The 27,656-nt window shown below is 43.6% G+C and overlaps 7 protein-coding genes across 7 annotated transcripts; 4 read left to right on the plus strand and 3 right to left on the minus strand.

Moving 5' to 3' along the window:
- Positions 1 to 641: 641 nt before the first annotated feature.
- On the plus strand, positions 642 to 3,655 carry LOC105896287 (probable G-protein coupled receptor 139). Its single transcript, XM_012823031.2, has 2 exons — positions 642 to 789; positions 2,161 to 3,655. The coding sequence occupies exons 1-2, from the start codon at positions 642 to 644 to the stop codon at positions 3,189 to 3,191; spliced, it is 1,179 nt and encodes a 392-aa protein (XP_012678485.2). The 3' UTR covers positions 3,192 to 3,655.
- Positions 3,656 to 7,085: 3,430 nt separating this feature from the next.
- On the plus strand, positions 7,086 to 11,128 carry gprc5bb (G protein-coupled receptor, class C, group 5, member Bb). The gene is made up of 4 exons (XM_012823032.2): positions 7,086 to 7,469; positions 8,399 to 9,466; positions 9,547 to 9,659; positions 10,377 to 11,128. The coding sequence occupies exons 2-4, from the start codon at positions 8,401 to 8,403 to the stop codon at positions 10,419 to 10,421; spliced, it is 1,224 nt and encodes a 407-aa protein (XP_012678486.2). The 5' UTR covers positions 7,086 to 7,469; positions 8,399 to 8,400; the 3' UTR covers positions 10,422 to 11,128.
- Positions 11,129 to 11,264: 136 nt separating this feature from the next.
- Positions 11,265 to 14,850, plus strand: knop1 (lysine-rich nucleolar protein 1). Its single transcript, XM_031563563.2, has 5 exons — positions 11,265 to 11,903; positions 12,289 to 13,336; positions 13,753 to 13,815; positions 14,080 to 14,133; positions 14,229 to 14,850. The coding sequence occupies exons 2-5, from the start codon at positions 13,331 to 13,333 to the stop codon at positions 14,535 to 14,537; spliced, it is 432 nt and encodes a 143-aa protein (XP_031419423.1). The 5' UTR covers positions 11,265 to 11,903; positions 12,289 to 13,330; the 3' UTR covers positions 14,538 to 14,850.
- On the plus strand, positions 12,289 to 13,272 carry LOC116219850 (uncharacterized protein DDB_G0283697-like). Its single transcript, XM_031563803.1, has 2 exons — positions 12,289 to 12,810; positions 13,096 to 13,272. Exons 1-2 carry the CDS (start codon positions 12,289 to 12,291, stop codon positions 13,270 to 13,272), a joined length of 699 nt encoding a protein of 232 aa, XP_031419663.1.
- Positions 14,851 to 14,970: 120 nt separating the features above from the next.
- On the minus strand, positions 14,971 to 17,943 carry exosc1 (exosome component 1). Its single transcript, XM_012823039.2, has 8 exons — positions 17,844 to 17,943; positions 17,061 to 17,176; positions 16,793 to 16,867; positions 16,523 to 16,611; positions 16,267 to 16,300; positions 16,101 to 16,151; positions 15,842 to 15,926; positions 14,971 to 15,500 (listed from the first exon to the last, which is right to left on the minus strand). Exons 1-8 carry the CDS (start codon positions 17,869 to 17,871, stop codon positions 15,394 to 15,396), a joined length of 585 nt encoding a protein of 194 aa, XP_012678493.1. The 5' UTR covers positions 17,872 to 17,943; the 3' UTR covers positions 14,971 to 15,393.
- A 452-nt stretch (positions 17,944 to 18,395) lies between these two features.
- On the minus strand, positions 18,396 to 21,056 carry pgam1b (phosphoglycerate mutase 1b). Its single transcript, XM_012823038.3, has 4 exons — positions 20,693 to 21,056; positions 20,018 to 20,292; positions 19,387 to 19,567; positions 18,396 to 19,161 (listed from the first exon to the last, which is right to left on the minus strand). Exons 1-4 carry the CDS (start codon positions 20,829 to 20,831, stop codon positions 18,992 to 18,994), a joined length of 765 nt encoding a protein of 254 aa, XP_012678492.1. The 5' UTR covers positions 20,832 to 21,056; the 3' UTR covers positions 18,396 to 18,991.
- A 299-nt stretch (positions 21,057 to 21,355) lies between these two features.
- On the minus strand, positions 21,356 to 27,495 carry cdc25d (cell division cycle 25 homolog d). Its single transcript, XM_042703929.1, has 11 exons — positions 26,791 to 27,495; positions 24,653 to 24,753; positions 24,168 to 24,204; positions 24,042 to 24,072; positions 23,659 to 23,805; positions 23,445 to 23,546; positions 23,079 to 23,138; positions 22,528 to 22,626; positions 21,941 to 22,212; positions 21,659 to 21,776; positions 21,356 to 21,499 (listed from the first exon to the last, which is right to left on the minus strand). The coding sequence occupies exons 1-11, from the start codon at positions 26,916 to 26,918 to the stop codon at positions 21,356 to 21,358; spliced, it is 1,239 nt and encodes a 412-aa protein (XP_042559863.1). The 5' UTR covers positions 26,919 to 27,495.
- Between the last annotated feature and the right edge of the window lie 161 nt (positions 27,496 to 27,656).

The following is a 27,656-nucleotide window of genomic DNA, read 5'->3' on the forward strand; positions in this document are numbered from 1 at the left end:
GAGGTGGGGGGGGGGGGGGGGGGGGGGGGGGATGGCAATAACTAGGGGGAGTTCAGCGGGTTCAAAATATATTTGTCTGAACACTCTCAGTGGGAAATGAACAAGGTGACAATAGTGTACGTGGGCATACACACACACACACACACACACACACACAGTGACTTTGTCCTCTCCCTCCTTGATGGTTGCCCTCCCTTTTTCATTTTCCTGCAGCCCCCCTCCCCTCAGGACCCCCTCCATCTCTTCATTCCCCACCCCCTATCCTCCTCCTCCCTCCCTCATTTTCATTCCTCCTCTCTCTTTCTCTCTCTCTCTCTCAGTTTTCCTCACCTCTGCTGCGAGCTGGCTGCTTCACCTCTTTCTCTCCCCTGCTGTCACTTCTCTCTGTCTGTCAGTGTTATTCTCTCCGTCTCTCTTGATCTCTTTTTCTCTCTTCGCTCTCGCTGAGCGTCTCCTGAGCCATCTGTATCTCTGTATCTGTAACTTATGTCTCTCTCCTTGACTTTCACACTCCTTCAGTTCCTGCAGCATCCTCATCCTTACCTGATGCAGTGAAGAGCAGGATCAGGGCAGAGCAGAGAGAGAGAGAGAGAGAGAGAGAGAGAGAGAGAGAGAGAGAGGAACAACAACAAGCTCGTCCCATGGAGCCCAGTCACATCTTCATGGCTCTGTCTCCCAACCAGAGTGTGGCGGACGGAGGGGGAGACTGGAGCGGGGCACCCCAGGCGTGCCCCCTCAGACCACTGCCCGTCATCTACTACAGCACCCTGCTCTGCCTCGGATTGCCAGGTACAAATCTCCATTTTTTGAATGTGAGTGTGTGTGTGTGTTTATGTGTTTGTGTGTGTGTGTGTGTGTGTGTTGTTTGTGTTTGTGTGTGTGTGTGTGGTGTGTGTGTGTGTTGTGTGTGTGTGTGTGTGTGTGTGTGTGTGTGTGTGTGTGTGTGTGTGTGTGTGTGAGAGAGAGAGAGAGAATGTATTGATGTATGTGCATTGAGAGTATGTATGTATAGTATGAATTGTAACGGTATGTATGTTTGTATACTATGAATTGTACACGTTATACAGTAATTCTTACAATAACAAGTTGTTAAGTTGCCACCATTACTGTGGATGCCGATTTGTGTGGTGTGAAGTGGCACTGTCTGAATGCCATGTGTCTAACATCAGGTAGTCAATGTGACGAGCGGGAGTAGTGGAGCATGTGTAAGTGTGTGTGTGCGTGCGCGTGTGTGTGTGTGTGTGTGTGTGTGTAAGTGTGTAAGTGTGTGTGTGCATGCTTCACCCTGCTGACTGACTGAAAGACTGATGGATTATTAATGGTGATCTCTTAGCCGAGATATGTCACTGTCTGTCTTACTGACACACATTCTCCGGGATGAACTTCCTCTCTCTCTCCTCTCTCTCCTCTCTCTCTCTCTCTCTCTCTCTCCTCTCTCCCTCCTCTCTCTCTCACCCTCTCTCTCACTCTCACTCTCACGAGATGTCTCTCTAAGAATTCCACTCTCCTTCACTCTCTCTGCCTCACCTCTAAGCCACTAACGTGGATGTTGCATGTCATAGTGAACAATCAGTGCTTTTCGACCCCAGCATCATTTTAAAGGATGGGGCTAAGCACATCCTTTGATGGGGGATGTGCTGTGAGTGTTTGTGTGGGTGTGGGTCATTATGTGTGTGTCCAAGTGTGAACATGATGAAAAATGAACATGAATGAAAAATATATAGAAATATCATGAGAGTGTGTTGTCACACATAGCTGTGATTTGATTGAAGCCACATTCTATGGGTGCTGTGTAGACCATCACAGCTGTAATGTTATTCATGATAACCTTGATGTTTTCATGCTGTTGATGTGATTAATATTACATATTAATGTTTAATTATTTCATATGGTTCCACCACAAGTGCAGTGAAGCAACAAAATAACAATGTCTACGTAGAAAAGATACATGTAACAAGGTACAGTAATGTTGGAGAATTATGCAGATTCACTTGGTTAAATCAACAACAACAATAATAACTTGAGTCTTTTGTCTTTTTGGGGTACTTTCAGCTGTTCTTTGTTTTGGTGAAGAGGATTTACATGGTTCACAGTATTTTCATGATATTGATTATATGTTGACCAAATGTTTTAACTTTAACTTGTCCTTTTTGTCCCCAGCTAATCTCCTGACCGTTCTGGTCCTGTCCCAGCTGATGTCGCGCCGTCAGAAGTCCTCCTACATCTACCTCCTGGCCCTGGCCGCAGCCGACATCCTGGTCCTCCTGGTGGTGTTTGTAGACTTCCTGCTGGAGGACTTCCTGCTGAGGGCCCCCTTGCCGGACGTGCTGCGGGACGTCGTGCAGGTGCTCGAGTTCTGGGCGCTCCACACCTCCGTGTGGGTGGCTGTGCCGCTCACAGTGGACCGCTACGTCGCCGTGTGCCACCCTCTACGGTACCCGTCGATCTCGTATCCGGCGCGAACGCGCAGAGTCATCGCCGCCGTTTATGTGGGCTGCCTGCTCACTGCCACCCCCTACCTGTGGTGGCCAGACCTGTGGAAGGGCCTGTCTGCGGTGGGGAGGGACCGGGGGCCCTCGGGGGACAGAAACACGAGCGAGGCCGTGCCGGATGTGACCCAGACCCACAGAACCGTGGGCCAGCACGCGCTCGTGTGGACCCACTGCCTGACGGTCTACGCCGCTCCGTGCTCCGTGTTCTTCGCTCTGAACACCGCCATCGTGAGGCGCCTGCGCAGCCGCATGCACAGTCACAGCCACGGCCACCTGCGCCTGAGGGGCCTGGCCACCGGCCGCACCACCGCCATCCTGCTGGCCGTCACCTCCATGTTCGCCATCCTGTGGGCCCCGCGCACCGCCCTCCTGCTGTACCGCCTGTACGTCCCCCAGCAGGAGGACCCCCACTCCGCCCAGCTCCTGCACCTGCTGGCGGACGTGGCTAACATGCTAGCGCTGCTCAACACGGGCGTCAACTTCTTCTTGTACTGCTTCATCAGCAAACGTTTCCGAGCGGTGGCCGCCAGCGCTCTGAGGGCCCTCCCCCGGTGCCGGCCGCCTCCGCCGCCCTTCTACGCCGGTCACGCCATCTCGGCCTCCAGCAGCCCCTGGATCTCCCCGGCCAACTCACAGCGCGTCAGGATGTTTGTCTACCAGTACGACAAACACGGCCGACCGGTGTGCATCTCCTCTTGAGTCAATCTGTAGGATCAATCATTGGAAACGGGTCTAAGCTCTATCACTTGGAATGTAGAGGTGTAGAGAGCTAATCTATTAGCATAGCTTCCAAGAAATAACCACTGATATGTTTTAATATTGATATCGATGTAGCAATAAGGACAATAACTTTTTCAATACCCTTCCCGCATGAAGTATAGCTGAAAGCGGTGATTATGAATATAGTAAAGCTACAGCTTCATCACTTCAAACTGCTAAATGCCCCGGTGACTGCTTGGTCTTAGTAGGAGGTTCCCTCTGAAGTGGAAGACCACAGTGGTGTTCAGACTGCAGGGCTTTCATGTGTTGACTCACCTTGACCTCATGCTACTGGAAGTTAAACATGCTCTCTCATGTAGGTGTCACAGATGCACGGGTGACCTTTAAGCTGGTCAGAGAGGCTTTCGTCCTCTGTGAAGTACAAATGTAGTGAACTTACCTCCGAGAGATCAACTGGGCCTTCAACCCTCTGGCGCCCAATGGGGCAAAAAAATAAATCGATTGGCTTCAAAAGACAGCCATCCAATGGCAAAACGGGGTATGAAGGTCACAGAATGTCATTATGTGTCACCAACAATCCTCTTTTCACCTTTAAGTACAGATATCCTCCTCCTTTTTTCTCTTAAGAGCATGCTGAGTCACAGGAGCCTATCAGATTGTCACTTGCCCCAGCCCTATGAAAAGCGGTCCTCTAAGCACTCTCACCATGGCAACAAAAGAGATAACCTCAGGTCTCAAGCTGGGAGTTGTCCCTGTGAATATAAAGAGGTTCAGAGGTCAGAGCTAAGTAGGACATGCTAATATATTGAAGAAGAAAGGGAGAGGCCTTGAAAACAGAGGATGAGATAATTTACTTGAGGCTTTAAAGCGAAATATTACTTAAGGACCTATTGGTGCCAGTATTTATTTGTTTGTTTGTTTGTACATCTAACTAGCTATCTTTTTATTTATTGGCTGTTGTGTATTTATTCATTTGTGTGTAGTTTGCGATTGTCATAGCAAAGCTAATTATGTGGATTTCTGAAAGTGTTGTAATGTAAACAGCAGTGCAGTTTGTCATGTTAAGTGAGGACATGTCTCTGCAGTACGTAGGGCTATTGTAAGAGCATACCTAGAATGTAGGCTTCCACGTCAGCTGTTAAATATGAATTGGCTCATTTGATTGACGTTTGTTTTAGGTGGCAAAGCAGACCCAGATTAATTTTCGTTGTTTATTGCTATTTTTTTTAATCTGGTATTTTCACGGTTACTTGTGTTTAGATGTGTATTGACTCAAGTCTTGCAGTGTCTCCATGTCTGTAACAAGAAGAAGGATATAAGAATAACGGTCAAAATTAAATACAGAAAAGGTCTCTTACAAATGAAACATGAACTAGCGCTGATTTTAAGTGAATCTATTTGGTGTTTACAACCTACAACATCAAATGAATTCTGATGACAATTCTGATGACATTGCACAAGTTCCGCCCACACCACCATCCAGCCTAATCACCCGGGCTGCTTCAACTTTACTATCTGCACCACAGGAAATACCACAGGGGTTTTCAATGCCTTACTGTTTCCTTTCATTACTGTGAAAAACCAATTAGTCTCATAACCTATGGGGTTTGGCAATGATGGCAATGGCAAAGATGTGGCATAGTGTCAAAGCTACATAGCGTGCTTCAGTAAAATGTATTTGGTAGAAAACAGTGGGGGGTTTATTCAGATTAAAGACTATATTGGTGTTACCGATTTTTGTGTGTGGTATTAGGAGCCTGGTCTATATTCCTTTGAGAATTATTTTCATACAATGGTACACACATGTGATTTTGGTACAGGATTGTTTTGATGTCACAATAAAAAGAACAACAAAAAAAAACATCTTTGTTACACCTTGCATTATTCATGAATCCATTATAAAATAGTTTTGTAGTTAACAAAGCTTCTTAGAACAGTCTTCTTAGATTTTAGCAAAAATGAATCTCAGCTCTTCCCTTTTTAAACCACTAGGTGGAGCTTGGTGTGTAAATTATAAACCAGCTTAAGTATTTTTTTACTGTAAACCTGCACCATATCATAATTGTATATACATGGGCAGTGTAAATGATTCACAGAAAAAAGAAAGACACAACTTAACAAGTTTTTGAAATGCTAAAGAAGATGAATAGAGAGTGTCTGCACTTTACATGTGATGATGCAGTTGGCTGTGTCTTTCTCCAAATCAGTATCAGTATTTATTCCGACACTGCATTACAGCCACCCTCCAGTTGAACCCAAGGGTCTCCTCCATAAAGGGCCTTAGTGAGTTAATTGGATTGATGTGGATTGATCCTCGACTTATATCTGTCACTTTGGTTTCTCCCTGGTGCCTGGTAAGAGCAACAAGTGCTCTAATCAACTTCAGATCTGTTCAGCACTCCCAGAGAAGCTAAGAAGAACTCACACTCCCAACACAGAGAGTACTAGGGCTTGGTCACTCTTACTGTCAGGCTGTGATTTATTTGTGATATTGCAAATTCAAATCTTTAACTTAAACTTAACCTTAACTTAATTGTTCTTAGTTACCAACAGAATTTGTCACCATACATTTCCTTTGTATCTGAAGGATTCCTCAGGTTATTCGATTCAATTTAATTATCCAAACAGTCACGTCTTAATCGTCAGGTCGCTATAACTGCCAGGTAAGGTTAGTTCTTCTGGGCCTCCCTGGAGTCCCCTTGAGGAGGGAAGGACAGTTGAGACGGGGATTATGTGCTCTAGTACTTAACCTCAAAGTATAATCACTGAAGCGAAACTCAGCACTTCCTTGGTCTCTCCTACCTCTCTCTCTCCTTTCTACACTCCTTCTTTCTATTTTGTGACTTTCTATCTCTGTCTTTTTAGGTGTTTCTATATTTGTCTCTACGTTCTCACTGTCATGGCTTGCTTGTATGATAGAGTTCTTAATGCCTATCTGTCTTGTGCTTAGTCTACTGCATTGATTTAGATTAATCTGTATTCATTTGTGAGCAAAGACATTTTGATTCATACATTTTACACTTTAACACTAAGTCCAGTGTTAAAACTACTATTCAGTTGCTCTAATTAACTTAGTAATTTGACAATACTTACTTATAAAATGTACTTTCAATTCCAGCTTTGGCACTTTCTGATATGAACCTGCTACTAGGTTCGCCAAACCAGTACAACCTAATCTGATTATTAACCAACATAGGATTAGTCAGGGGAATCCAGTCATGATCCACTAAAAAACTGATCTAAAGCCTGCCTGACACTTAATACAACTAGCAAAGTTGAAAGGCAGAGAACGCTGTCTGCAAAAAGACCATCTCTGTGATGTGGACTGTGTATGCCTTCTATGTGCGCACACTGATCCATCGCTGCTATACTGTATACCAAAAACAAAAACACGCACAAGGTGGCTTAACTCCTCCTTAAAGTTGGAAGCATATGTGAGTCACGGCTTTCAGCTGTGACATAACATCTTGAAACATGTCTCACGTTGAATTACACCTGCAAGCATCACTGTATATTCTGTCTGCAGGAGGAGGACAAATATATAGTCAGATGGAATGGTGGGCTAAATAAAGAAGGTTCCCGAGGTCATATGGAGTTCAATGGTATGATGACCTCTCTTCCTGCTGCGAGTTCCTTTTCATTTACCCCTGCAGCCTCTGATCTCGAACCCTTACATTAACGTTGTAGTGAACTACTTGCTGCAAAGTGTGATTCATATAATGTATTATCAAAGCGCTTTCTCAATAAAGAGCGCTATCGCGTCTTTTTTATTGAGTGCCATCGCCTTCTTACACTGATTTCTGCAATCACGTCTGCAGCTTCTCTTGACGCTCTCAAGACGCACAATGAGGTAGGCTACTATCTCTTTGGCAGACGATGTGTGAGAGAGAGGGCGTGAGTGGGGGGAAGGGGGGCAGAACACTTACAGCAAGCTCTCAAAGCTGCGCCCAGTGGGATGGATTGAAACGGTCATCTTTACTGCAAGGAAATGTTATGGATTAGCCCATTCATTTTTTATTGAAAATCTTCGCAGCGGATGAGTTCTCGAAATAAGTTTTCCACCAAAGAAGGGTGAGAGGGAGAACGGCGAAAGACTATACTGGATACACTTGCAAAAATCGCTCCACAGGAATCGGTCTGTGCCTTCAGCCCACGATAGTAGGCTATATCCGAGATGAGACATCCGTTTGTGAATAAATAACTCCGTGAGAAAAAAAATACTGTAAAGCCACTGCCCATTTGCGACACCAGCATAAGGTAAGTAGGCTAACAAAATCGGTATCAAAGAGTTTGGGATCTTATTTATCACTGAGGTATAGGATAGCAGAAGGGCGCTTTTTTGTGTGGTGATGGGATTACTAAAAAAAGATCTCTTAGTTGAAATGTCTTTGGTGGGATATCATCAGTCATTTGTTATAGCTGAATAATGGCCCATCCAAACCCTTACTGTTCGCATATAATTGGTTATCTTTCATTCCGCTGTCCTATCAGTCACAGAGGTCACTACTTTAACTTCCCCCTCTGGATTCTTCGTACACACTTCTGTTTACTCTACGTGTGTGTTGTTGCAATATAATACAAAACAAAAAAACCTAATTTGCAGAAAATGTCCAAGGAGGAATTAAGAGGGAAGAGAAAAGCAAATGAACAATGTCAATATGTGTGGCTACAGACGTATTGTTTTCTCAGTTCATAAGAGAAATAGAGAGAGTAATGAAGAGGAAATATGATAGATTAAACATGCTAAACCACTCTGGTTTGACAGGCATTCTTTTAATATGCATTCTGCATTGTGTGTCCTTGTGCACTTGTGTGTTTTGATGTGTGGTATAGGTGTTGTTCTGCTATTCAGCGATAGCATCTTATGTAAACCCCATCCAGGCCTGCCCACGCTGTGCTGCTGGTTTCCATGGTAACTGTTCAGGGCTGGCACAGGCTTGAGGTGGCACATTGTGAGAGACTAAACAAAGGCATGACATCATTAAGTTGCTGAACCAAAGTCAACTGTCACAGACAAATGAATGATGCTCCATGATGTCAGTCCAGTCGTTGTGTAGTAATCAGTACTGATGTTTGCTCTGTCTCAGACAGATGAATGATGCTCCATGGTGTCTATCCAGACAATGTGTAGTTATCAGTACTGATGTTTGCTCTGTCTGCCTCTCCCCCATCTCTTTCCCCTCCAGCCATGGCTCTCAGTCCAGCCATCCTATTCCTCTTGTCCCTAATCAGCTGTGGGTCGACCGAATCCGACCCACTGCCTCCACTGGGCTGTGGTTCCTCCGTGGACGCCCCGTATCAGGTGCTGTGTGACCTGGAGTCTGTGTGGGGGGTGGTCCTGGAGGCCGTGGCGGTTGGCGGTGCGGTGACAGCCCTGGTGCTGGCCCTGGTGCTGGTGAGCCGGCTGCGGTACGTGTACGAGCCCGAGCGCCGCTGCGGGGTGGGCGCCCTCCTCCTGCTGCTGGGGGGGACGGTGGGGCTCTTTGGCCTCTCTTTTGCCTTCCTGGTGGGCCGCGGGGAGGGTCTGTGCGTGGTGCGGAGGGGCCTCTGGGGGCCGCTCTTCGCCCTCTGCTTCTCCTGCCTGCTGGTCCAGGCGCTGAGGCTCAGGAGGCTGGCGGCAGGGAAGCGCAGCCCCTCAGGGGGGTCGCTGGCCGGTCTGGCCGTGGGGCTGAGTCTGGTGCAGGGCGTGATCGCGGGCGAGTGGCTGCTGCTGACGGTGGTGCGCGAGGGTCACGCCGCCTGCGACTACCTGCCCCTGGACTTCACGCTGGCCTGCAGCTATGCGCTGGGACTGCTGCTGATGGCTACCGGGATGTCTCTGGGCGTGGTGCTGTGTGGAGGGGGCCGGTCCGAGACGCAACGGCGCAGGTGGAGATGTAACGGCGTCTGGCTGTTCCTGTCCTGCCTGGCCTCGCTCATCCTCTGGGCGGCCTGGCTGGGCTTCTATCTCTACAACGACCTGGTGGCCGAATCGGCGCTGCACGACGGGCGACCGGACTGGGATGAGCCCGCGCTGGCCGTCGCCTTAGTGACGGAAGGGTGGGCCCTGCTGCTGTTCCACGCCATCCCCGAGGCTCACCTGTGTCTGCGGCAGGAGGCTCAGTTCAGCATGGCGGCGCCGGACTTCTACGACCCCCCCAATCAGTCATCCTCTCAGCTCCAGGACCAAGGCTTTGAGGAGGATGAACGAGCCCAGGCACAAAGATCTGCATTTGCAGACAACCAGGCCTTCACCATAGAGGAACACAGTGCAGGTATCTGTGGGTTTATCCTTCATTCATTCATCCTTGTGTAATCAACACATTTAAATAATTTCAAATGTGTGTGTTCCCAGCTCTTAGATCTGGTGCGTACCATAATGGCCTGGCAGGATCTCGGCAGGGCCTGCCGTTCCGCAGTCACGTGTACCAGCCCACGGAAATGGCTTTGCTGATGAACAGCGGAACAGTAAGGCCTGCACACGTCTGCACTTGCATCCACTCTCTGTCTGACACAACCACACACACACACACGTACTCACCGCAACATGCCCACAGACAGAGACACAAAAGCACACGCATCCACTCTGTCTGACACGACCACACACACACACACACACACACACACACACACACACACACACACACACACACACACACACACACACACACACACACACACACGTACTCACTGCAACATGCCCACAGACAGAGACACAAAAGCACACGCATCCACTCTGTCTGACACAACCACACACACACACGTACTCACCGCAACATGCCCACAGACAGAGACACAAAAGCACACGCATCCACTCTGTCTGACACGACCACACACACACACACACACACACACACACACACACACACACACACACACACACACACACACACACACACACACACACACACACACACACCACACACACACGTACTCACCGCAACATGCCCACAGACAGAGACACAAAAGTATATTTCAGGAGTTAGGATGTTTACTACATAAATATACCTTTAATGGTCCTTTTATATTATGTCACATGCGTGTCACATTCCATTGACCATATGAGACAGGCCACGACGTGTGAGATAAAGTCGTTGTGTGAGATAAAGTCGCTGTGCGAGATAAAGTCGTTCTAATCCTCACCTAGTAATCCCTCTCTCCTCTTGTCTCCATGCGCTGTGACAGATCCCAACCGCTCCTCCAAACTTCACAGGCAGGCAGCTATGGTGAGAGTGGAAGAACTGGTTGGAGTGAAAAAAGCCAGACACTCAGGATACTACTTTTCAGAAGGACAATCATTTTCAAAGGGACATTTCAATATTGTTACTTCAGTGATGTAATGAATGGCTTTCTCTTTTTTATGGGAGATTTTTTGTCATGTGTATTTGAATCTTGAAATATTGCCCTCAGCGGCTACCTTTTTTCTGCAACAGCAATTCCACATTCCTTACAATTTTACATAGATGTTGCGTAGAAGTGTTGTTTTTTTAACGCTTTGTGATTTGAAGGTATTGCACAGATTTGAAAACTTTCCTATGAGGGATGTTGTGAATTGCACTTTATGATGAAACTGAACAATCCCCATGTCAACTCACACTGAATGTATATAATGTTTATTACTGAATGTATTTCTGCAACAGAACATAATGAATATATGAAATAATATATCGACATCAGGTGCATGATTTGTTCCATCAGTTTTGAATTCGGGTAAGTTCTCTTACCATAGTAGTCTACCAACACTGTATAATGTCAGCAGAACCTAGGTTATATTAATTTGTTGGAGTCTAAAACGGAGGGTTTCTGTTAATGGTGCAAGTGCAAGAGTATTAGTTGACTACTTGGGCCTGTGCCCTGAGCCCCAGCACAAAGGCTACATACATACACAATGAACAGCTTGAAGTAAATAAACTTGAAATAAATTATGCTATATTAAACACTGTTGAAAGCCTATTATGTTCTGATAATAGACCAGGACATGGTCTGAAATGTAAGCCATATCAGCACAGATTTAAACTACAAGTGTACAGGGTCATGTGCATACCTGAGCCTTTCCCTCAGAAATCAAATCAAAGAACTCAACCAAAAGTCAAAGCCTCTCCCCAAGCAAGACCACGCTCAACCTCTAACACCAGCATCCACACATATACTACCACTGTATTTATTTTCTCTTTTATATATGCTGCTACAGTGAACCTCCTACAGAGAAAAACGTTTTTGATTAGATAATTGGGAGACTTAATATGTAATTGAGGCTGTGAACATAGGCATTGCCGCTGTTTTCCCCCACAGTTAAACAGCAAAGAAGCCAGTTAATTTGTAGTGGAGTTGTAGGAGGGTTTTAAATGGGTGGGCAGTGGATTTGCTCTGCGTCACAATCAATGGCTTGATTACCAGTGCCGACGGGTCTGGTAAGTCCCTGACAGAGGCGCTCTGGTCTCGGGTCCTTCACGAAGAGCGTCATCTGTCGTCAAGGAATATAGCACATTTCATTTCCGGGTTACAGAGTCGTTCACGTGTGTGGTACTGCAAGAAGTGTTTCACGCGTGGTAACGAGGTTAGCTGATAATGTTGTTTCTTACCAATCCATTTGAAGTATAAAACAAACCTGACAGTTCATAGCATAACAAGTATTTTAATAAGAGTCGTCAGTGGTTAATAATAATATTTCCGTCACGTCATCCTAGTCACTGGGATCTCTAAAGAATTAAGGTAAGTAGCTTGTTCATGTGGGTAAAGTTTTGTAACGGCTGTTGTTTATGCACATGATGTAAATAGCTTTGGACATTAAATAGTAGTTTATCACCATCAAAGTATGATTCGGTGCATTTATTATTTGCAAATGCATTACTGAAGTTAAGTCTAGGTCCGTCAATAGTGTCTCTGGTTAAAATCCTCGGTTGGAGCTAGTTACTGCAGTCCATTAGTTCCCTGAAGTCCCCCTTCAGGTTAATGAAATCGCTTCCCTCTCCCCTTTATGTTCCATGTGCTGGGGTTGTTATGGCGCTTATGTCTGATGTGCTGATTTTATGGTGTTTATGACTTAAAAGTGTTGTATCAGTAATCTTGTGTATTGTGTTTTGTTGTGATGTTACAGATGACAAAATCTAAGACTGCAGTCAAAGTCAAAAAACACAAGGACAAGGAAAAGGAAAAGGAGCGTAGCCTTGAAGACGTGGCCACGGATGAGGTCACGAATAAGGAAGGGGGGCCCATTGTCACTAAAAGAAAGAAAAAGAAAAAAGAAGAAAGTGAGCAAAGTCATATAGTTGAAGGCGAGGCAGTGAAGAAAAAGAAAAAAAAATTGGAAAAGAAAGTGGACATAAACTCTGAAGATGATGTACCTCGAGGCCATGAAGGTGGAACACCAAAGAAGAAGAAGAAGAAGAAAAAAAGAAAAGCTGATGAGAATAACGGTGACAACAGAGAGAATGGAGCTGAGGACACTGATGAACAGAACGCAGACGTTGAGGGAGGCGTCAGTGTTGAGAGAGAGGCCAAGAAGAGGAAGAGGAAGGGTGCTGCTAATTCTGAAGAGACATGTATGGAATTAGAAGACTCCACTCAAGAGAAAAAAGAAAAGAAGAAGAAGAAGAAAAAGAATAGCTTAGAGAAAGATGTAACAAGTAACATAAAACAAACAGAACACAAAAAAGGGAAAAAGAAAACGACAGACTGCAGTTATTTGAAGGATACGGCAAACACTGACACAGGATCCGACCTAGAAATATTAGAAGAGAAAACGTGGACGGCAAGACAAAAAAGGGCAAAAAGAAAACCGATATTTCGGTAAATACTGAAACGCACGAGCTGAAGAACAACCACGCGCATGGGGAAGAGAAAAAAAAGAAAAAAGAAAAAGGGAGTCCGTGAAGAGGAACATGCCCAAGCACTTCTCGTTAAGGAGCAGGAGGAAGGAGAAGCCAGTGAAACCGCTGCTGTAAATGGGAAGAAAAGAAAGAAGAGCAAAAAGGATTTAGCTGAGACGAGTATAGTAGAGACACCAACGCCGAAGAGAAAGAAACTATCTGAAGAGAGCACTCCAGCTTCGGCAGTCAAGAAGAGAAAGCAAACTACCTGAAGGGAGCGCTCCAGCTAAAGAAATCAAGAAGGAAAAGGATATCGGGGCAGAGCCTGCCATGGAGGTGAGTCTGACCTCGTAGGTTTCTGACCGTGGCACATATTTAGACAACAGGAGTGTCTCCGTGTAAGGTCATCTCCATGGTATTATTCAGTTACACAACTCATAATGGACATAGAAACGACAGGAATGGTGACGTCACTGATGTAGGATGATGCTGAACACTGATCAGGAATGGTGACGTCACTGATGTAAGATGATGCTGAACACTGATCAGGAGGTTCATAGCCGTGGTGCTGACCACTTTGTGGTCCGGTTTTGAGTGATTTTAGAATGTATTATTAGGTGACTGGAGACCTACAGATACCCTTTGTTTATTAGCAAACTGGGACATAAAATGGCATACTCATTTAAGCACTGGGAGAACATTTACTGGGATTAATCTATAAATGTATTTTGTAATTTTCTCTGTGTTTACAGGTGACCGAAGTGGTCTTTTTGTCAGAGAGGCCTGGTAACAAGGATGAAATTTTGATTGACCAGGTAGGAGACAATCTTGTTAGCCATTTGTGTATCCATTCTGACTTGTAACACTCAGTGTGCTATTATATGTTGAAAGTTCATTATATAGCTGTACAATTGGTCTGCATCTTTATTCATTTCTCTTAACATCGCATGAATGGATGAAACCACCCCAAACCAATGTAGGATAGAAACATAGACAAAGTATTCTATGTAGGATGTACCTTTATCCCATTGTCAACAGTTCATAGTATGACGGTGTAACTTGTTTGTATAATATCTTAGGAACGAAGATTGGCCCTTCAAAGAGACATTGACAAGGAATCACAGCCAAAACCGGTCAGTCCTTCAGTTAACCGCAACCATTTGTATCTGATTTTCATTCACTGTTTAATTCAATGTTACTGATCGTTCTCACTTTTCCCTTTTGCTAGGCTTTGGGGCAGTGGGGCACCGCCCAGTTTGACAGTTCCGACCAACAGCAGAAATTCTTGCGGCTGATGGGTGGCTTCAAGAAAGGCAATCAGCCAGGCACATCAAGTGTTGGGGCGCGACCAAACATGGCACTCGGGAAAGAGGGGCAACAGAGCTTGCAGCAAAAACTCCTGGGACAATTTGAGTCTGCGCAAAATCGTAGAAAAGACTTTACAAACAAAGGGGCAGGACTTGGGTTCAGCGCACCAAGCAATAACAAGTTCTCTATTGATGTAAATGCCAGCCGCTCAATGAAGTTTGACGACTGACCATTCACATCCATTCAGTTGCATGGGACTAACGTTTAACACTGGGATGAACAGGCCTGATGTTTGCCTGGCTGATGAAAAACAGGTCATCTCTCTTGAAGAGTAGGTATTTGTATTGCTTTTCAACAAGTAACGCCTTCCTGTTGGCCCAGTTCAGAAGGCCTTTACAAGCATCTCAGGAATCATCTTCACCTAAATTAGCCTGCTTTTCATAGCCCTGCTACATTAAATGCACATTCCTGTTTGTGCAGTGGCAATATTGTCTGTGATGTTTATGTTAATTCTGTAATTTTCTGTGATGGATCATTAGACTACAGTTCTATAAAATCAGTCAAATAACTAAGTTGAGAGGTTTACATGTTTCGCACAGCATTTCATTTAGTTTTTTTTCTATATACCATTACATCATCCAGGGGAATAGACTCAACTTGGCTTTGTTGGGACATCCATCCATTTATTTGTTACCAAAGAGCACATGACCTCTTAGGAAATACATAGAAAAGAGAAGCTCTGAAATAGTAAGAACAAGAAGAGGAAAAAGAAAGAAATGATAGAAAGAAATGTTCCCAATCTCTAGATCACGCTCAAGGCTTAAACAAGAAAACTTTGCCGCCATGTTGACCTTTCACTTGAAAAAGTCCTTTTCCTTTTACTTCAAAATCCTGTTCTGGTTGCTGGTTCTGCCTTGGAAGTCTTCATGGTCTGTTTCATCATAGCAAAAGAACATTGTAGTCGTTTAGTTTCAAACGAGATCTGATGCACGGAACCCTTTGGACATGGGCCTCATGGTGTGCACGGTTGTGTTTACGAGGGAAGCTGTGTGTTCCTGGCGAGCTGCAGGGCGTGCGGGCGCTGTTCACGCCTGGAGGTACTCGGGCTGCACCCGCGCCACCTTGCGGAACTCCTTTGCGTGGGTGCGGGGACACTGCATCTCACACCAGCTGACGGGCACCATCTGAGCACCTGAGGAGAGGAGATCAGAGCACGGATGTGAGAGGAAGCTTTGCCTTGAGAAAAGAATTCATTTTTCACTGGCCATAGACTAGCAGGATAGTACTTTTACACGTGTAGCTGCACACTAAAGCAATGGAAGCATGTTATAGTTGATTTTATTTTCAAGCATGTGGATTATAGACTAATGTAAATCCAGTTCACGTGCTTGTCAAAATACGTGTCCATACACATTACCCAATGCTGCAGGCTCTAGTCATTTCTGTGTCACACATACAGTGTTTTAAAGTTGTTGATAAGGCCTTTAAAAGTAGCTCAACTCGTTATGACATAATTTGGCAGTGTGTTCTCACCTGCTTCACTGTGGGCCACCACAACACCAAGCTCATTTTCTGCCGTCGTCAAGAGATAATTGGACTGCACATCACCGAGGGAGATCTAATGCTACAGTCAAGGTTAAGAGCTGCAGCGAGATATGAGAATAGTATAATGGAGCAATGAATGTAATGTAAACCGCCCTAGTCCTCACAGCTCGGAGATCCTACTAAAACAGAGAAAAGCAGCACACACATTGACGTTATGCTGCAATAGAGCAACTTGTTTGAAGGATACCACTTTAGCAAGGACGATGTCACCAGGTCGGAAGGATTTGTAGGTTTCAACCTGAAGCAGAATGAACTTGTTATTAAAAAAGGATTGGCATATATAATGCATTAGACCAAATATGCCAGTATATATATATATATATCTCAAATGGAATGTATGTAGACATGCTTGCCTTGTCTTTTTCTGTTGCTCTTACATCTTCTTTCCTTAAAAAAAGAAAGAAAAAAAAATGCCCAAGTTACTGCATGAGGCGATAAAGCATAACAACAGAGCAGTGATTTGATGCATTTTGAGAGGCAAAACCAAAAGCCAACAATGCCTTTTACCACATTTGCAAAAGCATTATATAAATATACACAGATAAAAACATATAAGAGAATCAAATCTGCTAGCCCTCATTACTAGCCCTCAATACATGTTCAAGTTACCTTATGGTTCCCCTGAACCGGTCCTTTAGTGGTGTGGAGCCAACATAGAGGATGTGAACCTTGGCAAACCTGGGGTTGATACTCGTCACCTATACAGAAAGCAGGAACGTCTTTAAAATAAACGATCTCCAAGTTTCTCCTTCTAGTCTGATAATATAGCTTTTGCAATCCAGTTTAGCCTGAATTGACCAAAATTACTGTATTCACAGCATAATGTGTCTTGAAAACAAGAGTAAAATAACACGTACAAACTCATTCCTGTATTCTTACCTTGCAGGTTACTATAGCACCAACGTCAGGTAATAACTGCGTCTCCGTCTCCTTTACAACCGACATGACGGGTAGCTGAAAAGGGCAATTACTCTTTTCAGTATCAACACTGACATACCATGCAGGTCAAACTCGTGCTACGACCTGAAAACAATGCAATCTTACTACTTTTCAAAGTATGCGAATGAAAAACTAAATCCCTAACCTTTTCACTAATCCCTGCTTGCGCAATATTTTACACTTTCATTTAAGTAGTTCACACACCCACCTCCTCCCCTTCGTTTTTTCTCAGCACGTAGCCCGCAAGAGAGGCGAAGATATAACCATGTCGTAGGTACGTGCCCGTACCGGGTATGCAATCTTCAGTACTGCACAGCCTTTCACCTGAAATATTAAATGATGTATTTTGATCAGAACAGCAGGATCCACAGCACGCCAGGCAGCAAAATAAAGACTGCACTCTGCTTTAAGTTTACGAAAAGTAGCCAGGTACATAGCATACAACTACATGTTCACCTTGATTCAATTGATCCACTATGCACCACTGTGTTAAATTACTACGAATTCGCTGCTTTCTCTGTTTACTGCAAAAATCGCCTGGAGTCTTTAGCCAAGCGATTTGCCAAGGTGAATCAAAGCGTTCATGAAGGAATGTTTGGAACTACTTTGTTCACGCCCCAAGCGGTGGGCAGGACCCAACAAACTAGTTGGTTTGATACAAAGTTGAAAATGAGGAAAACACTATTTTCCCCAAATCTCCTATTAAATCATATAATAACATCAAACAGAGAACACTCGAGACGCACGTAACTAAAACCTGTCAAATTTGTATCGTCATCATTGCCTACTCCATATTTTAAGAACGTGTGCTGCTACTGAAGCATGCTCAATTCACGTTCTGATACAAGGCAAAACCGTATGCGCTGGAGAGCATTCAACAACACTCAAAACTTGCCAGACACAAGTTAAAGCTATCGCCGAGACATATTTGCATCAACTTCCTCAAAAGAACAGAAATTAATTCACGTTTGATTATTTTCAGCACACCTACCTGGAACACACAGCTTCATCGGCGACATGTTTTCAAGCAGAGACAAGTCACAGCCAATTGGATGAAAACAGAGGCCCGAGGTTTTTTGTAATTGGTCAGTCGATATGTGACGTTTCAGTAGTCCCTACCCGCCATCTTTGTTGAGGCAAACTGTCAATTTGCATACATCAGCACAAGAGTATACATATTTAGTACGTTCAGTTATAAAAAAATATATATTAAGAATATATTTTGCCATTAATACCTATATGATACATCGAAAACATGCTTCAAAAAAACACATTAGCAGAGGAGTAAACATTTACTGAAATATTGTAGATAATCAGTTAAATGGAAGTACATACACAACTTTTAAGACAAAATAAGAATTGCAATATTCAAGTTTTTACTCATTTAAAATTGTACAGCATTTTGTCTTCTCATTAATGACAAACATCATGACACAAATCATAGTAACAGAATGGTATGCAGCATATTCTGGAATAAGATGACATTATATACTATAATATGAATCTAGTTTTCTAGAATAATATGCAAGAGCTTACAAGAATATTCAACGCAGAGCTTTTATTTCAGGACCCTTTAAATTCAGTCAGTCACATGAATACTTGGGATTGTATATGAAAGCAATATGCTTAAGGAGAGGCCTGTATTATAGAATGAACAATCGTCAAAACATCAGTGCAAAAACCTCTAACATATAGATTTTTGGGAAGCATCATATCTATTTTAACAGCATTTTATCCTCCCTGATAGAGTATTACGTTGACTATGGTTATTGTCACATAGAGATTGCAATGATACTGTTTCACATATTTGGGGTATCTCTATTTCATTTTATTTCTTTACTTTACAAACTTTTATAGCTTTGGAACACATGGCAATTTGTAGCTATAAGCTTTTCTGGCTATAGGTTTACAATTTATTATTTGAAATACCCACAAAATAATTGCATGCACCTCTTATCTAATATGTATAGCTTCAGTGGTGAATGAAGTGACAGTGAAATACAGGTTATGTGAGTTGGGAGGTGAATTAGCAGTGTACAGACTATTTTGGGATAATCTTGCATGAATAATTCAAGAGAGAATGTTGTTTCACCTTCACACTCCTAACATTATGCTACCCTCCATCTTGTTTTCTCTCCTCTATTTCTTGGCCTTGCCCTGCGCTGCCACAGCCTCCATGGCTTTGCGCACCGTCTCCTCATCCCCCAGGAACTGCATGGGTTTCACAGGCTTCAGGTTCTTGTCCAGTTCATACAGAATGGGGATACCCGTGGGCAAATTCAACTCCATAATTGCTTCATCAGACATACCTATGAAAAGACAGAGTATAGAAGTAAATTCACATATTTTAAACAACACATACAGATTTTAAAAAGTGTGATAAATCTTTTAGGAATTGTGTTAGTCTGATGTTGAAAAAAGAAATGTTGAATGTTCAGTCACCCAATTGTATTCGTCCTGAGTGAGAAAACCTAACTGTCGGTGTAATTCTACATGACAGCTTCACCAGCAGTGTAGCGGTCCAGGATTCTTACCCTCCAGGTGCTTGACGATGCCCCTCAGACTGTTGCCATGGGCAGCAATCAGAACCCTTTTGCCCTCTTTGATCTGTGGGACAATTTCTTCATTCCAGAATGGCAGTGCCCGTGCAATTGTGTCCTTCAGGCTCTCACAGGAAGGTAGTTGGTCCTCTGTTAGGTCGGCATAACGACGGTCCTGCAAGAACAGTGTTTACAGCTGTTATCACACAAAGTGTGTTTAAAGGCAAGTTAAGGGAATTTTAAACACAAAGTGTGTTTTAAGGCAAGTTAAGGCAATTTTTAAACACAAAGTGTGTTTTAACACATTTTGTAACTTTAGGGTCCCTAATTTTATTGATGGGCATCTGGTTACGAGCAAAGCAATGAGCAAAGTCCACCGCACATGAACTAATTGAGCTCATTTAGTACCATGAGAAAGATCCTAGGTGCAAATATGGGTGGGTCAGCGCAATGCTCCCACACGCCACACAACAGCTACAGTTCATGTGTAGCAGACTTTGCTCGTTGCCCGTCAAAGAAATCTGGACCTTAGGTCCCCAGGCTTGTAATAAACCAGTACATATGGGGTCATTTTAGCAGTAGGCCTATGTAAAGCTAAAGGAATGCCGTCTGTTATGTGGTTCACCTTGCTGATGTTAGTGTAGAAGTCATGATCCTCTTCCATCGAGGGTGGCGGGATGTCAAATGAACGTCTCCAGATCTTCACCTGGGCCTCACCGTGCATAGCAGCTGTTTCAGCTTTGTTTAACCCAGTAAGACCACCATAGTGCCGTTCGTTCAGACGCCAGGTCCGGTGCACTGGTAGCCACATCTGGTCAATCTGTTCCAGAACTAACCACAGGGTTCTGATTGCTCGCTTGAGAACTGAAGTGTAGCATACGTCAAATTCATAGCCGGCGTCTATAGACACAGAGGATAAAAGAAATGTCACGGGTTACAGATTGTGTGTGTAGCCATTACAAGTGCAGAACTGGGACACTGTGCCCTCCTGCTGAGAATGACAGACTAAGAGCGTGTCACTGGTCAGTATGAATGCTATAGACAGGCCTGCTCTTGCCAAAAAAAAACAAATCTAACGCAGTCATCCCTGAACATCACCTTTCTGATCATGATGCAACAATTACATTTAAAATGGCAATTCTTTCCAATGTAATCGTTAGACCGTTTCATTAAATAGGCCTATGCCTACCGCAGTTACAGCTACCGGTTTGCCTCTTGCGTAACTAGATTCTCATCAAGACGGTGTGCCTAATCCAAAGCCATGGAATAGATCATGGGTGCAGTTGTTCGAGAGCATCACCTTGCAAGGCGACACCACCTCTCTTGGCCTCCTGGACTCCCGTGTCACTTAAGTCGGCATCGAACCAGCCGCAGAAGCGGTTTTCCTGATTCCAGCAGCTCTCACCATGACGAATCAACACCAGTTTGTAAGCGGCCATCCTTATAGGTTGTCTTGCTTCGCAATATTTCCGGAAACTGAAGGATACAACGTTCCTTTTTAAGTGTGCCGAAAATATGCGCAACGACCCCGTGCGAAACAGCCTTAACACGCTCGGATCAAGGTACAGGATGCTGACAGGGATATATTTGGTTTCGACAGAGATGTCCGAAGGCACAGTCTCAAACGGTCACGTTCCGAATGTCCTGGTTCTGTCGCGAGAAGACGTTTCCTGCCTAAGTAAACCAATCAGGTACAGTAGCAGCCAACGTGTATTTCCGCACGTCACAAACGATGCCCATATGACCTTCGGTGACAAGGATTATCATCTAATGGCATTTTATTTAAAAAAAAATATATATATTATTGTTCTGATTTTATACCCTTTTCACATGGCAGTTAAGAAAACATATGTTGACCATAAATTCTCTTTCCATCCTTTATTTTGTGTCCACACTCAGGAACCTATTTAAAACTAACAAATGTTCAAAAGACTTTAGAAGTTGTTTAATCAAGTAATTTATTTCAGGTGCTGTAGGTGCTTTCATGAGGCTTGAAGAGCAGTCTTTGACGTTGCCTAGCGGTTCTCCTCTTCTGTCTGAATCCTTTCAGTTGCTCCCTGAAGTCAAGATGGCGCATTGGTACGTACCCCCTGGGCTCACACAGGTCCTGTTGAATACAAAATAACTAGTCACTCTGCGGCCGCTGCTCATGATCAAACAGCCTGTTTGGGACATAAATAGCAGGAAATGACAGTGAGAACGGATGAAAGACAAAATAAGGACATGAAGTGCTGTCTGCGTTGTGTGGTTATTCATCACGACATACCGGAAAGCACAAGAAGAAGTGTTTGTAGCCCCCGTGTAAGAGATACACCTCAGGGTGGTAGAGATGGGGATATACACCTGAATGGAGGTTCCGGTCCAGTCTTCTCAAGTATTTGCATCTAAGGCAGAAGATAAACACTATGACCATTCATAGCCATGTTTTATAATGTATAACACATAGATTTGAAAGCTATACAGACACTGCAACAGAATGCATTTGTATGCGTGTAGGCATGCATATGCGATAATGTGATGATGATGATAATGAAGATGATGCTCTCACAGTCGTGGTCCTCTTTCTGAAGACAATTCACAGTGAAATATCAGAAGCTTTCTTGGTGATTGGCTCTGCCGCGGTGGTATAGGTACTGGCAGTGTCTTTGGAGAGCTGGAGCTCGGCTCCTCACCGCTGGACGACACACACGGCACACCAAAGACAGAGCCCACGTGTGGGGACATGGACTCGGGCTCTGCTGAGGGGGAGAGGGGACGGAGGGCCAGACCGTGATGAAAAGCCTTTTGGACCTGAGCTTCTGTGTGGAGGTTCACCGCACCCTGCCAAACAGTGACGATAAAGATTTGTTAAGATTCATGAAAAAATATATCAGCCTGTAGTGTTGTACTATTTGGAGTGACTACAGTTGAAATTCAAAATGTTTTGGGTATGGATCCCAGTTTGGCAATATTTAAAGCTGGTCACATTCAGCAGATCCTTTTAAGACAAACTTGTATACTATACAATTTATCTGTAATAGTATTACTGAACAGCATACAAATGGTAGCTCCTACTTGTCAAAAGGTTGAATGACTTCACAAACTATGTCTACCTGCCCCCTCGTGTATTTCAGACATGCTACAGTACATTTGTACCTTAATGTGACCTCCAAGATATTCATAAGGGTAGCGGCAATCAATGACGAGGAAATCCTCCACTGTTGACTTAAACTCTCCATTCAACAACGAAGACACCTAGTGGACAGAAAGACTTGTGAAAAACTCTTTCACAGATGAGATGGGTGCAGAAATAAACACTGTATTGAAGCACTGCATTTTGCAAGTTATAAGTATAATCCTCCCTTTTTATTTTAATCAACAACTTCAGACATTTCTGTTGTGTCTGTCAAAAGGAATGATCAAGATGTTCTGAACATTTTTGAGTGAATCCTTCTTTAATTTCTCAACTGAGTTGATAAGCTGCACTTATACCATATAGTCTTTTAATGCTGTGAAGATACTGTAAGTACCATTTCATCTTAAATATTCCAAAGGAGGATCACAAAAAGCTTCTTGCTAATGTCCTGATACAGAGCAAACACAAATGAAGGTAGACATTTAAGCATGACTGTGCTGCTCACCAAAACACTAGATTGCAAACTCTGAAAATGGCAGGCAATTTACACTGTATATCAGATCATTCATACTGTATTGGCTGACACACAATAAAGATCTTGATCCACTTGTTTGATGGGAAGAACGTGCATCTGAGAAAAAAAAAATACAGATCTTATTGCTTCATGTGTAGAGACTGCATCAGCATTTTAACTGAATCATTGTCAGGACATCGTTTTGATCACATTTCTTGAATTCTGATGAACTACTCTGATGAATTAATCCCATTTTAAATATTCAATACATCGTTTTGATCACATTTCTTGAATTCTGATGAACTACTCTGATGAATTAATCCCATTTTAAATATTCAATACATTGCATTTCAGATTGATAAAAAGGAAATATTTATGTCTTTAAGATAAGATGAAGACCATTTGGGAAACCTCCTGACCCACCTTGCTGAAGTCTCCTATGAGGTGGTTTTCTGCCCATGGTTCTAGAATCTGAGTCTGGTTTGGATGGTGTCTGGACCTGAGTCTGCTCAGGGAGAGAAAAGCCTGCAGGGTTCAAATGAGCAGGTCATTAAGGACTGTTACCGCAAACCTGTCAGAGAAAACCAAGCCACTCGGTTCATAACGAGTACCTTTAACATCAGTTAATCAATCTCACCATGTCATCCTCTGTCTCCATCGTCTCTTCATTCTCTTGGGAGAGTGTGACCTCTGCTGGTGAGGTATTGCACTGTTCCTTGGCCAAAGAGACCCCTCGATTCACTGGGTTTGGAAAACGGGAGGACAGCTTCACGCGCACACACTTCTATTTGTACAAAGAGACGAATTAACTAGTTATGAAAAGGCATTTGAAATAAGTCATCCATCCAAAATGTATGCATTTCATTATGAGATGAATTTAAAGGGCCTGAGTCTAACCGCGACCCAGTCTTAGGACACAATTTAAGACACTGATTGTCAACGAGTATTCAGTCGGGTTGTTTAATTTAGGGTTTCAATCGAAGTCTGAATGATCTACTTAAGCACGAAAATATTGCTTACCAGTTTTGGAGCCGAGTATCCAGGTGACAACCTACCAGAGAGACAGAAATATAAACTCAAAGATTGTGGTAATGCTGTTGGAACATCCTGTAGTTATCATTGCATGTATATAGTCCATGTTCTTACCTCTCTCTGCTCGCTGCATGTTTGATGGAATTCCTCACTGAAAATAAAAAAAGGCTTTTAAAAACTATACAATATTTTGGAAAGCTGCTATGTCTGAGAATCAAAAGGGCACAAAGTTACTAAAAAATATCAATCATTATATGTCCATGACAGGGATAGCTCAGTGTGGGTTCTTCAATGACTGCTCAATTCCACATGAAGATTCTCAAACACAGTGACAGTCAAAGGCAACGCACAGGAATACAGTGCAACGTTGTCCTTTTGTCATTTTGTCAAGTTAATAATTTTAAGTCTCATTATCATTATTTTTGCCAAAAAATACATCTGGGATGGAAAGAGCTGAAATTGTATTTGATCTTTTTCAAAGGATCAGAATAGTTCTGTCAAACCTTTGCTGAACCTGTTTTTAAATGCACTTCTGTCATGTTTTGAGCCGAGTGCTTAATATAGCAGAGATGCGGTTAAATCCTTCGACGTGCCCAAACCTGTTGGCGTCTCCAACTGAGGCGGTCTTTTGTGTGTGCGCTGTGCTCCCGGGGGGGAATGTGACTCTGGCGTCGGCTTGAGATATCTCCATGGAGTATTCCTGGGAATGAAACAGATGACAGGATGTTTGTTAGGCTTCATTAGGGCTAGTTACTTCCTTCATAGACTATATCAAAGTCCTATGCTGTCTCTGGATATGTATCTTGGGTGCACGGTCTAACACAAAGTAGCCTCGTTAAAATCAACAATTATGACATAGGCCTACTTTGACAGATTAAATTATATAATTATATAATACATAGGCTATATCACCAATGAATGACCTTGTTGCGGTAAAAGCTATGAGAAGCATATTTTCCTCTTCCGTTAACATTGACTCTGATTAAATAATGATGACTGGATTGGCATGAGATGAACGTACAGTGCAAATGTGCGGTCCAAATATACAGAGGGCATGCAGGCTAAATAGAAGATCAAAGAACAAGTACAACAGCCAGAATGCCATTGACGAGACACCAGCCACTTTTCAAGGTATAGTTGACACTGGTGCCACGGTCTGGTACATTGTCAATGCTGACTCCACCTGGTTCAACCCGGTGGCTCTTGTGATCATACTACCTTGTTCTGAAATGCAGAATAGGTCCACAACCTCGTCATTGTCTCCAAGACTAATGGTGACATCAGAATCTGATTAGACCCCAAGTACTTGATTGGGATCATCCACTACACAGCCTCCTGGGAAGATGCTCAACACAGCTTTTGAAACGGGCAGTAGGCTATACTTCTCAACACTAGATGCTAAGAGTATAGGATACTGGACGAAGACATTGAGCAAAAAGAAGCCAGCTTCTCACAGCATTCAACACTCCATTCAAGAAGTACTGTTGGGTCAGGCTACCATTTGGGCTCTCCATATCGTCAGAGATACTAATGGATGGAGCCTTGGCTGACAGATCATGTCCATGGACGGAGGAATGACATGCCATTCACCTCCTACAGACGGTGACAGCGGATACAGCAGGCATCAAATTCTATCCTGACAAGTGCCGCATAAAAAACCCAAAAGATTGAGGCCGTGTCGTCTCGTCTCAAGATGCGGGAGTGGGACCATGTCCAAAACAAGGGAAAGCAGTGCAAAAATGGCAGCTGCCAACCAACAAACAGGAACTGCAACATTTCCAGGCCAACAGACCCTACCATTCCTGACTTTGAGTAAACATTGCACAAGTTTTGAAGATCAGGCTGACACTTTTGGAGTTACTCCAGGAAGAAACCAAGTCTGATCCTGCACAACTATCACAACTCCGTGACCTCATCATGGGTGGATAGCCAGACAGCCTCCGGCGTATACGGATGTTTTCGTGACGAGCTAGCAATCATGGATGGACTCGTCATGTACTTGACGCTGCGGTCGCCATGCGGACAACAGTTCCCCTCTTTTTTATTTCAGAATCTTGTTCTGCCTCTTCTAATAAGGAGATTTGACCTCTATATTGATGGGGTACATTTGTTTGTTGTCGTAGCCTGACAACTTTTACAGTATCAGTTGAGGATCAGCATCACTTGTCATCAGTGCAAATGATGGACAACGTAGGTTATTGAAATCGCCGAAACAAGGATATTCTCTGAAGGGTCAAAAGTAAGGGATAATGTATAGTCCGTAGTAGCTCGGAAAATAAACAGGTCTGGTTTCGTCCTGAAGGGATTTATTTTCTGATAGGCCTACTGACCGACGAAATATTATACGAATACTTGCCAAAACGATCATAGACATTCCGCCAAAATACCTATTTTTAATGATTTTGTTGCCGTTTCGTGACGTCCGCTCAGAGAAAAACTTTCTTCACGCAAACAGAACTTTAAAGTGTCAGGTGTTGAGTAGAAACCTATCACTTGCTGACTTCAAATTATACTGAATTCTCATTACGTTAAGTGAGCGGACTACTTGCAGAATGATATGAAATGCGTACTCAGACACGGTTGAAGTGCATCTAAACTAGCGAAATGCTAACTGACAGAGCAACAAAACATTTAAATCCAGAAATATAATATCAAAAATAATATCAAAATAAGATGCCATGCCATCAGAGTACGATTTTGAAGGCGTGCGTCCGCGAAGATTACAAACTAAACTCACGTTTCCTGGCAGTGAAGACTGTAGAACAGGAGAGTCAGATCAGAAACAGGTGAAGAGCATCCTGCAGGTGACAGGCTCTGCGGGGACATTTCACCATTCCAAACGTTTTTATGCAGAGGGGTGTCCATCAATGTTCCTCAAACGCTGGAGATGTTGAACTGAAAATGAATTTATTAGAGTACCTTTTCAGCAGCCAAATATCTGCCTTTCCGAAGTTGACTTCAGCACAATGGAACCAGCCCTGTGTTCACCTCAATGGGCTAGTGAAAATCCCCTTCGTGTGAGGATACTTTCTACTCTCCCAGTGGTAACCATACAACTGTTGCTACAACAAACACGTGCAGCCACAACCTCCTCCCATTCCCCAGGGGCTCGGTCGACCCGCCTCTAGGACAACTCTTGCCGCGCTGTCACTATGGGTCTTTCACACCTGAATACACCACATTTACAATGTGGACACTGGAGACCCAAAAATAACAACAGGTGTAAATGTAATCTGGTTAAAATCATCTGGTAGGCGCTAGAGAACACTGTACACCAAAACCACCAGACACAGGAACAGTTTCGTCCCCCATGCCTTCACACTAATGAAGAGTTAATTACAAATTATTACAGTGCATGAAATGCCCTGTATTGTCTTATTCTCCTTATTCTTTTTACCTTTTTCTGCGCTAAATTCAGCTCGAACCACTTAACGTAGAAACTTCGTTCTTGTAAAGGACACTTCAGCTATGTATTTTTTTCATTTTTCTATACTTTATACTTTTTAAGACTAATACAAATGTTCCCCTTGACTTACATTGGACCATTATGACATCATGACTGGCTTGCACTTGTGCTTCACTGACACCTGCGCCAAGGTTTCA

This window comes from Clupea harengus, chromosome 26, assembly GCF_900700415.2.
Source record: "Clupea harengus chromosome 26, Ch_v2.0.2, whole genome shotgun sequence".
In the NCBI taxonomy this organism is placed as follows: domain Eukaryota; kingdom Metazoa; phylum Chordata; class Actinopteri; order Clupeiformes; family Clupeidae; genus Clupea; species Clupea harengus.

Bases quoted from the DNA above. Each gene is read 5' to 3' on its own strand.
- LOC116219850 (XM_031563803.1), top strand. From the start codon at position 12,289: ATGACAAAATCTAAGACTGCAGTCAAAGTCAAAAAACACAAGGACAAG. The intron at 12,811-13,095 runs GTAACAAGTAAC...CTTCTCGTTAAG, and splicing joins AGAATAGCTTAGAGAAAGAT to GAGCAGGAGGAAGGAGAAGC.
- exosc1 (XM_012823039.2), bottom strand. From the start codon at position 17,871: ATGTCGCCGATGAAGCTGTGTGTTCCAG. The intron at 17,177-17,843 runs GTAGGTGTGCTG...TTAATATTTCAG, and splicing joins GATGAAGCTGTGTGTTCCAG to GTGAAAGGCTGTGCAGTACT. The intron at 15,501-15,841 runs GTGAGAACACAC...TCCTCTCCTCAG, and splicing joins GGTGGCCCACAGTGAAGCAG to GTGCTCAGATGGTGCCCGTC.
- pgam1b (XM_012823038.3), bottom strand. From the start codon at position 20,831: ATGGCCGCTTACAAACTGGTGTTGATTCGTCATGGTGAGAGCTGCTGG. The intron at 20,293-20,692 runs GTGATGCTCTCG...CTGTGTCTATAG, and splicing joins AGGTGGTGTCGCCTTGCAAG to ACGCCGGCTATGAATTTGAC. The intron at 19,568-20,017 runs GTGAACCACATA...CTGTTCTTGCAG, and splicing joins TCTACACTAACATCAGCAAG to GACCGTCGTTATGCCGACCT.
- gprc5bb (XM_012823032.2), top strand. From the start codon at position 8,401: ATGGCTCTCAGTCCAGCCATCCTATTCCTCTTGTCCCTAATCAGCTGT. The intron at 9,467-9,546 runs GTATCTGTGGGT...GTGTGTTCCCAG, and splicing joins CATAGAGGAACACAGTGCAG to CTCTTAGATCTGGTGCGTAC. The intron at 9,660-10,376 runs GTAAGGCCTGCA...GCGCTGTGACAG, and splicing joins TGCTGATGAACAGCGGAACA to ATCCCAACCGCTCCTCCAAA.
- knop1 (XM_031563563.2), top strand. The intron at 13,816-14,079 runs GTAGGAGACAAT...ATAATATCTTAG, and splicing joins ATGAAATTTTGATTGACCAG to GAACGAAGATTGGCCCTTCA. The intron at 14,134-14,228 runs GTCAGTCCTTCA...CCCTTTTGCTAG, and splicing joins AGGAATCACAGCCAAAACCG to GCTTTGGGGCAGTGGGGCAC.
- cdc25d (XM_042703929.1), bottom strand. From the start codon at position 26,918: ATGGACACCCCTCTGCATAAAAACGTTTGGAATGGTGAAATGTCCCCG. The intron at 23,547-23,658 runs GTGAGATTGATT...TGAACCCTGCAG, and splicing joins TGGAGACAGAGGATGACATG to GCTTTTCTCTCCCTGAGCAG. The intron at 23,139-23,444 runs GTGGGTCAGGAG...TTTTTTTCTCAG, and splicing joins TCATAGGAGACTTCAGCAAG to ATGCACGTTCTTCCCATCAA.
- LOC105896287 (XM_012823031.2), top strand. From the start codon at position 642: ATGGAGCCCAGTCACATCTTCATGGCTCTGTCTCCCAACCAGAGTGTG. The intron at 790-2,160 runs GTACAAATCTCC...TTTTGTCCCCAG, and splicing joins GCTCTGCCTCGGATTGCCAG to CTAATCTCCTGACCGTTCTG.